The sequence below is a fragment of the Perkinsus marinus genome (assembly GCF_000006405.1).
Source record: "Perkinsus marinus ATCC 50983 genomic scaffold scf_1104296928266, whole genome shotgun sequence".
NCBI lineage: Eukaryota > Perkinsozoa > Perkinsida > Perkinsidae > Perkinsus > Perkinsus marinus.
In genome coordinates, this window is record NW_003216874.1 from 143,228 (window position 1) to 153,190 (window position 9,963).

General features: G+C 40.8%; 2 protein-coding genes across 2 annotated transcripts in view; one reads left to right on the forward strand and one right to left on the reverse strand.

The window, feature by feature from the left end:
• Positions 1 to 1,784: 1,784 nt before the first annotated feature.
• Positions 1,785 to 3,285, reverse strand: Pmar_PMAR015210 (hypothetical protein; the record flags this gene model as incomplete). The annotated part of the gene is made up of 2 exons (XM_002788369.1): positions 1,785 to 1,850; positions 3,202 to 3,285. The coding sequence occupies 2 exons, from the start codon at positions 3,283 to 3,285 to the stop codon at positions 1,785 to 1,787; spliced, it is 150 nt and encodes a 49-aa protein (XP_002788415.1).
• Positions 3,286 to 6,067: 2,782 nt separating this feature from the next.
• Pmar_PMAR015211 (sugar transporter, putative) overlaps positions 6,068 to 9,963 on the forward strand; it is a gene marked incomplete at both ends in the record, with an annotated part of 6,458 nt that continues 2,562 nt past the window's right edge. The window contains 9 exons of the mRNA XM_002788370.1: positions 6,068 to 6,149; positions 6,194 to 6,403; positions 6,454 to 6,549; positions 6,596 to 6,732; positions 7,625 to 7,679; positions 7,702 to 7,763; positions 8,377 to 8,409; positions 8,462 to 8,544; positions 8,981 to 9,105. Of these exons, the coding sequence (XP_002788416.1) occupies positions 6,068 to 6,149; positions 6,194 to 6,403; positions 6,454 to 6,549; positions 6,596 to 6,732; positions 7,625 to 7,679; positions 7,702 to 7,763; positions 8,377 to 8,409; positions 8,462 to 8,544; positions 8,981 to 9,105 (883 nt within the window). The remainder of the gene's footprint in view (positions 6,150 to 6,193; positions 6,404 to 6,453; positions 6,550 to 6,595; positions 6,733 to 7,624; positions 7,680 to 7,701; positions 7,764 to 8,376; positions 8,410 to 8,461; positions 8,545 to 8,980; positions 9,106 to 9,963) is intronic.

The window sequence follows — 9,963 nt, forward strand, 5'->3', positions numbered from 1 at the left end:
CCATTGACTAGCAGTGGTTGTGGAATCAGGTGGTGGTGGGACCATCTACCAACATACCATCACACCTCTAAAGTATCACATCTATCCTTACCGAGTCTACTGTTGTTGATGATGATGATGCTACCCTTTCCTCGAGAGAGCATTCAGGTCCTCTATCATCTCTTCTACTGTGCTGCCCACCAGTCATCACTGAACTGCTACTCCGTACTCGCTCTATAAGGAGAAGGAATCGGCTGTGGTAGCGAGGCATTGTTGTAGGTATTACTGCTCATGGTGGTAGTAGTAGTAGCAGTTCTAGGAACAGGCGCAGTAGCTGCATGATATGATGATGATGATGATGAGGACGATGATGATGATGTTAAAGGAGGAGTCATCACTACCCTCCTAGTAGACGATGATGATGATGTCACCATGGTGGTTGTTGATGCTGTGGTAGCAGTAGTAGCAGTAGCAGCAGCTTCATCGAACAGATGTGTGAAGTACTATAAAGATGGTATACTGCTAAGATGGTGATACTGTTGCTGGTGCTGGTGGTGTTGCTGGTGGTGTTGCCTACCTCCTGTAATGCCTGGTCATCATGTGATGGATGAAGATGTAGTACTGTTAATAAAGCATCGAGTGCCTGAGCATGATGTCCACCCTTATGGAGGCTTCTTGCTCTCTCTAGGTGTCTGCAAACCATAACATACATAACTCTTCACTACTACTCTTCTTCCTACTTACTTGGCTACACTTGATAGCATTATCTCTTCCGATGGTAATACATCATTATTATCATTATCAGCACCAAGAGTACTACTACCAGATGCAGCAGCCATCATACACGACGGCAGCAGCCTCTCATGATAGTCTTGGCCCTTATTATTATCATCATACCATACCTTATGTGCATACTGTAGTAGAGCTGATAAGGTATGGCAATCTCCACTAGTACCAAAGTTGCATAGGGACTCGATCTAATTATGATGATGACCATACTATAGGGTAGGCAGTAGCAGCCGCCCTTACCCATGCCTTCACTTGAACACTATTCTCATCATCATCATCATCATTATTTGCTGTTAGATATACCAGAAAGGAAGGATGCCGGTGTATGATAGTAAACGGATAAGCTCTGATGAGTTATTGACATATATACCCCTATTACTCTGATCATTACTTTGATGATACATTGATAGTAGCATGGATATCAGTTATCATACCCCCTGCCTCTGGGTCTATACCAACTCTTTCAATTCTTATCATGTTGTCATTGAAGTATCGATGCATCTACTACTACTAGTAATAATATAGATAATGAGTATTGCCCATAATACCTGAGCCGAGAGCTTCACTTTGATGTGGTCAGCCGGTGTGGTGGGATGTGTTGTTATGCCTAGCTCATCTAGAGATGATGATGATGATCGAATACTGTTTGGCATGATGATGAGGTGGCCAGCAAGACCTCCTCTCGAGGATAATTGAATACCCAACATCATCATCAACACAATATATACTGTTAGGAGAAGCAACAACAAGAGCAACAAGAAGATTGATTCATTGTGTGCATGATGGATGGGAAGTATGGGACATACGTCGGATTATAATAATAGTAATAGATTGATGCACCATGATCCACTGTCCTCTAACCAAGATATCCTTCTTACCCCACTAACTTCATCATCATCATGCATTGGTCGGAGTCGGTAGTCTCAACTAGCACCGCTTCTATCATCCAGTCTCCTAGTTGAACTAGGACACCACCTTAGGGCGGCATTACCCAACCCCCTTAGGGCGGCATGACGCTATCGACTAACAACGGCTTGGACACCCCATGATATATCCATCCAACCGGTATCATCCTTACATACCTACTATCACTGCGGTTGTTCTCCATATACCTTTCGGAGATTCATTACCTCACCTCCTTCACCATAATGTCACCAAAATGGATGATGCCTTTCACTAGGCAGCTAAAATTCTTTTCAAACAATAAATCCTACATTAATACCTGTATTAGGTATACTAAACACAATGCCATGATTAAGACAAGGAAAGACGACGACCACCATATTACAACACTACAGTGTTGAGTATTGTATCTATTAAGACATATCTCTAGTCCAACATATATACCTTAACCCAGCTTCATCATGATCATTGAACATCATACTATCCTCTATTATTGACCATAACATCATTGAATAGTACCCTCTACCATCATCTACCTTACTACTACTATCACCATCATCATACTGATACTCTTTATAATCGAATATACGATTATTAAACCAACCCTCTCGTTCTCCTCGTCCTCCTATAGCATCCATAAACCCCAAAGCATCCCTACCCACATCAGCTGCGCCCGACTTGATAATGCATTGTGATATGTATGCAACAACCTCATGAAGGGATGCCTCCTCCAACCAATCATCATCATCAGTATCAATACTTACTATACCTTCTAGTTTAGTATACATACTACATAGTAGTTTACCAGCTACACCAGCACTAAGTAGCAAGTCTGGTGGTGGATGTAGTAATAGTAAACTGTAAACCAATGGTATATTAGTTGATATGTTACTAGGTGATAATGATGTTATTATCAAATATAACAGGCTTTGTAGTAGTAGCTTATCGGGTGTATCAACATCATCATCACTTGGGGGGGATGATGACGCTGTTACTACTACTACTAAGAGTAGCTTAGTAAAATGCAATAACTTCTGGCAAGCATACCTAAATGATAGTATGAAAGTGTGTACATTCTTATCTTCCTCCTCTTCTACTACTACTTACCAATGTAAATGTGTAATAGTATGTTTAGCCAGATTATGTAGAGTTGCAGCTATAGTTATGGTTAGGAACTCATTCCTACTACCCATCTTGTTATTATTACTCTCAGCATAGTTACATCGAGCTACTCTAATTAATACTAATACCAATATTGATGATACATCTACAACAACAATGATGATGATGATAATGATGATCTTACTACTTACTCAAACGATCTCTTATCGTCTCTTTACCATTACTATCATCATCTAGACTTTGGAGTAAACCATCTAGAAGTAGATAAACAACTAGTACTACTACTCAGTACTACACCCTACATTGTATCTTGTAGTTAGCAATATCATCATCATCATTATCTATCCAACAGTGGGATGCATTAATAGAGCATCCCTCTTGTCGCACCAAGAGTAGGAGTATGACCACCTTTAGAGCCAATAGCTGGGATGCATCATATTGCTGCTGTATACCACCACTATCACCTCCTCCAGTAGATCGACCCTTTATCATAGTAGTATGCTCATATCTACTATAATACTACTATGATGCTATGACTGTTGAGTAAGTCATCATTACATGGACTTGATGAGTGGTAGAAGAGTTTGAGTAGAATCAGTCCTAGCTTGTAATGATGCTAATGCTGTAGGTGAACGTATGATGAGGGTATATCTAAAGGGTATATCCATATGATGATGCTCACCTGAAATGATAGTATTGTTATTACAAGGTTATCATGGATAGAGGTGGCTTCATGGTGTTGTTATTGGTGTTGTGTGGTAATTCCTGTATTAATTGTAGTGATGCCCTCGATAGTAACATATCCATATCATCCTGTTTATTAGTACTACTACTACTGAATACTGCTGGGCCTAGATGCCTCATCCTAGGGCTTAGTTGTAACTACCACTACTATCATCATCATGGTATACTTTTGTATGATGATGTTGTTGCTGGTATTATTACCATTATGATGAGTAGTTGCATAGCACGATGTTTCAAACGAATGGTAGGGGATATAATACATCGTAGTAAGAGTATAATAACTCTACTCATCGACGATCCCTCTTCTCCTCCTCCATTATCATCCAATATCGTGTTAATAAAGTCGTCCATATAGGGTAATGATGATGATGATGCACTACTAATGTTATTATCAATCAAGTGTATTCGCCCTCCTCATCCACCTCATAGCCTTACCGTTTATTATTATCATCGATGTTGATGATGACTTGTCTAGTATCACCATCATCATGTATTCGCCATAATGCTAGCAATAGCTCAAATAAGGAGGAGTATAGCCCTACCTACTAATACTACTACTAGTATTATCATCCACTACTGATGTATAGTATTATTATTAGTACCATATATTGTGATAGAGATGAGGAAGGGGTGTTGCCTATTATTGATGCTAATCGATGGCTTAATGTGTGGAGGATGGGCATTCGAGATGCTGGTAATACTCTAATAACCAATCTCAATATCTAACCCCAACTAATCATAATACCACTCCTTCTCCACATCATAATCATATTACCACTGATAAAGCAATACAAGCTGCAATACTTCCTTCACTCGGTGACTCGTCACTAAGCAATACTGACTCGAGTTGTTTCACAAAAACTGCTACCAAAGGACCGAACCCACGACCTTTCGGTAATGAGTTCACCTACATACCAATACACAATAAGTACTATACTCCCATTCATAGTTAATACCAGCCTCTTCATCTCCACACTTTTATCTTTACTATTGGCCACTCTATATAATGCATTGAAAAGTGAATATTCCATAGCAGTCCCTTGAGGGAAACCACTCAATTCCCAATACCTAATAGATAGTGATAGCAGTTAGGATTAGTAGGATTACGGATCTGTAGATGGTATGGTATGAATGTGGTTATCGATCCATGATCTACTATTATCAGCATTACTCCTACTTATCTCCTCTCCTGCTGTTGTATATACAGCCTTCTCTGATGATGATAACAACATCGCTACTACTACTACCACCCCTACTATTACCAATAGCAGCTGTAGTAAGAGGAGGCTGTCCTTGACTATCATGATCATTGGTAGTGGAGGAGGCAGTAGCCCCCATAATAATAAAACTACGACTAGTAACTCTTTTGACCATTCCTGGTGATCCACAATATCAGGACATCATCCTACATAAGGACCAAGGATCGACTGCCAATTCCGTGATACATAATATACACCTAATATTCAACCTTTATTTCACCGTGTCACCAAGATCTGCGCTAACATATCTCTATAGAAACCTCACTTTTGATGATGAGCACTCAATAAACATCAATTTCAGCCGAAACCTGTGATTGAGGTGGTGGCCCCTCACTCCCCCAGCATTGAAACTCCACAACACATTCAACACAAGGTATATTCAATTCAAGATCGATACAGCTTGCTTCATTCAGTGCCCCGTGCAGTAGGAAGGCGGAGCGAAGCGCGTCATGTTTACATTTTTGAGTTTTTCGTGCAATTCCTTTCTGATGATGTCACCGTTGCGTTGGTCGTAGTACGTTGTTCATTCATTGTTGTTTTCAGTTTAACGGTCTTATTATTGATCGTTATCTCATCGATTCCCTCATCATTACTACTACTAATACCAGTAGTATATTCTTATTACTCTACAACAAGAACAAGAAGAACTAGAGCCTAGACTTGCCCTATTACATACGTACTTCCATAAAGAGGAAGGGTATTTACCTCCCAGTAGTAGTAGTAATCTACTTATGACTAATAAAACTACGACAACAGTAGTTGATAGTATAAAGACTAAGAAGAAGACTCTATTTAGCAAGAGGGCTAATAGAAGCACTAAGGTAGTCTTAGTGAATGGTAATAATAAGGAGGAATCTCCTACCACAACTGCTCCAACTACCCCTGATGATAAGCAAGAGGCTGTAACAAAGACATCAGGATTGATAATGAAGGAAGGGACTGGACTCTCCAATAGAAGGAAGAGGACTGATGATGCCACTTCTACTACATTAGTGGTAATAGCAACAATCATATTGTTATATTATCGTTATACATAGGTTACTTATAATAACAATACTAATACGACAACCACCACTGCAGCAGCACCATCAGCAACAAATAACAATACTACTACGAGTAGTAGTGCTAGAGGTTAGAACTCCTCTTCTTTTACACTTGTTTATATGAATATTTCAGACAATAGTAGTAGCAATCCTACTAGGGCATCTGGTAGTGTAGGGATGGTAGTCGGTGATGGTGGTAGTAGTAATAATAGTAGTAGGAGCCCATCTATGAGGGGTAACGATAAGAAAGGAGGAGGAGGAGGAGGAGGAGCCTCCTCTTCCTCTCAACAACAACAACATATCAGGGCGGGTAGTAGTAGTATGGTAGTAATAAGGTGTTGATCATGCTAGTAGGTCCTAGTTGGGCTGATGCTGCTTATGATGATGATGACGATGATGATGATGATCTACTATTACTACCTACCGAAACTACTAAACATAGTGTATGGAGTGATAAGGTTGTGGATACATCAAGAACATCATCTTCCAAACAGCCTGAACATGGTAGTAGTGATGGAGGACGATCTCGACCACTACGAGGATCTATTGGTCCTGATACTAAGGGTAGTAGTAATAATAGTAGTAGGGTAGTAGTAGTAGTAATATGAGTTTAGGAGTGGATCTAAGGAGGATGCATGCTGATATGGCGCTTAAAGCGAGTGAAAGGAAGATGGCGAAGATGAAGGAAGAGGAGAGAGAGGAGGAGGAACGTAATAATAATAATACAATACTAATAGGTAATGTTGGTATTAATAGGACGGCGACGATGTGCTGAAAAGTTAAGGGAACTAGATCAACGCAAGAAGGCTGCTGCTGCTGCTGGACCACCTGAGCAGAAGAAGAAGGCTACTACTGTAGAGAAGCCTTATCGTGGTGGTGGTGGTGGTGGAGGGGTTATGAATAATAAAGGAGGAGATGAGGCAACACCATCATCACGATCATCATTATCGAGGACTGATCACCACCAGCAGCAGCAGCACCAGCAGCACCAACAGCAGCAGCAGCAGTCTAGGTTATGGTGTCCATCGGGGGGATGGACATCATCATCAGCTAACAATGGTGACTACCATAACGAGGATGATGATGATGATGAGGAGGATGATGTTTTGGGTGGAGTAGTTGATGGTGGTATCTATAATAGTAGACGTAGCAGGAAGGGTCAACAACATCATCAACATAATAATCGGGGAGTATTGTATTATGGAAGATCATCATCATCATCAATAGGGAGTAGCTTTAATGTGAGGGGTACTGGTAAGTATGCTAAAGAGACAGCATCTGAAAGGGTAATAATAATAACACATAATAGGAGCAGCATACTCACTACTTTCAGAGGGGATCACATACTGCTACTAGTAGCAACAATAAGGAACGAGTTCGGGGAGGTGTGGTATCGGGAAAGCAGCAGCAGCAGCCGTCGTTGTTGCCGCCAACTAGAAGGGGTAATGATAATGAAGATGTGGAGTATACCGCTAGTGGGAGTGGAAACACTGATGGACGCCGACATCATCATCATTATTATTACCCTTCGAGTAGTAGTAGTAGTAAGAGGAGAGGAGGGGAGTATGCAGATGATGATAATAAAGGGGATAAGAGGTAATATTAGTAATGTTAATGTAATAATAACACCACCATCACAGGTACTCGACTACTCTTGGTGATGATCATGATGATGATGATACCCAACATAGAGAAGGAAGCAAGTCAGTAGTAGCAGAGACTCTACCCCCACCACCATCATCATCGACTACCCCACTACCTACATATCATCATCATCATCATCAGAAGAAGAAGAAGGAAGTGGATGGTGTTGGGGTCAAGGATGAAGAGGAGGAGAAGGGTAATACTCCTCTTCCTTCTAGTGGACGACAACAACGACAACTATCTGCCCATGCTGCTGAGTTCATACCAAGGGGATCCTCTGGTAGTATAGGAGATCCTTCTATTACTACTACCTACTCTGCTAGTAGTAGTAGTATCATGCATTACAACACTAATCCATATCAACAACAACATACCTATTACCATACAACACAGGATGTTCTTGATACTACTGCCCCTCCCTATTACTACAATGCAGTACCCTCACCCTCACCTCCTCCTCCTCCCGGCCCTACTAGTACTACTGTAGAGGCTACTACTGGTACTGGTACTACACAGTTCGCATATCCACCTCCACCTCCTGCTGAGTTCCAAGGCCCAGCATCTACGTCATCATCATCATCATCATCACAAGTGGGACCTGACCCTCAACAGGACCAGCAGCAGCAGAGGGCAGCGACGACGACGACGACGGCTGCTGCTGCTGCTTGTGAGGGGCCTACCTATTATAATACTCACCACCAACAAGGGGGTTATGGTACTAATGTTCCTCAGCACTATGAGGATGTAGTACTAGTAGGAGGAGGAGGGTATGGTAGTAGTAGTAGGATGGTACAAGAAGGTATGGTATATGGTAGTAGTACAACATCATCATCACAACAACAACAAGGAGGAGGAGGAGGAGGAGGACAGTATTATTATGATAATACTTATAGTATGCCTTCCCCTACTCCAATACCAGCAACAGGGTAATAGTAGTAGTAGGTGGTGATTATCCTTGAGTATCATTATTCATAATAGGTATTCCCCGTACCCTATACCTTATCATCATCATCAACAACAATATCAAGCTGCTGCTATGTCACCATCACCACAACAACAACGTATGTATGATAATAATTATTATTATTATACTACCACACCTTCGCCATCTCCTCCTCCTCCTTCTGCTGCTGCTGCTGCTGCTGCTGTTAATGGATCATATTATTATCCAGTAGTATCATCTAGTCCCGAGATGCGACCTTACCCTACTACAACATCTGGTGGACCAAGCAGTATGTATATTCCTCCACCACCACCACCTACTAGTAGCAGTAGTATAGGCTCATATACACGACATGCTCATGCTAGTCCTGGTCCTGGTGTATCATCATCTTACTCTTATCCCTATCCTCTCATTATGCCATCATCAACACCTGATACTACTACTACTACTACTATGCTGCCGCAAGAAAGGTAATACTACTATCAACAGCTACTACTTGTATTACTATCAACAGCTACTACTTGTATTACTATCATCATGCTGTCTATTATTAGGTATTATAATAATACTACAGTAGCATCCCCTCCTCAAAAAATGGAAGGCGGTGTTAATGATGATGATCATCATCAGAATGTGGCAGTGATGGTAGATGAGGAGGAGCAACAACAACAACATCATGGTGGTAGCAGCAGCAGAAGGGAATGATAATAAGGTACCTGCTGTTCTACTACTAGTTGTAGTCTTCTAACATCATCGTTATCCTCACGTCATCATCTACCCTACTTCATGTTGCTGCTGCTGCTGTTGCTGCTGAGGATGATGTATGGTGATCACTTACATTTCCTATGCCTCCTCCTTCTCCACCTCCACCTCCTCCTCTATTATTATCATCATTAATGAGGATGATATTGAGGAATATCATTGATAGTAGTTAATAGACATAATAGGTTCATGATGATGATGATCATCATTGTTATTACATCTTCATCATCATCATCATCCTATTACTACATAGTTGTATTACTAATAATAATAACATCATCATTACCACACCTTGTTGAGTTTATCATCCCTACTATCCTTAGTATCTTCTTCTCCTTCTCCTCCTTCTTATCATGACCACCACCATCAGCACTATGATCCTATAGTAGAGGCAGCATATGTCTAAATACTACTATTCAGTAATATAATCTCAACTAACTCGTCTATTCACAGGATTCGGAATGTGTGCCTACTATTACTACTACTCGATTACTACTACCACTATCACCATGAGTAGCCATTGTTATTACCAACATGCCTGCCTGGCTTGTTGTTCTTGTAGGTTGCCTCTATTGTGAGGGTAGAGGCTTCTGTGAAGAGTGTTCGACGATAATCCCAATCCCAATCCCAGGATTATCGCCAATAATCCTCTATTCCACTATTTATATCTTATACAATCCTACTACTACTACTCATTATTCATAGACTCTTATACTACCTAGGATATTATTATTATATTTCTCACTTTTAGGCATCATCCTAGTATGAAAAGGAG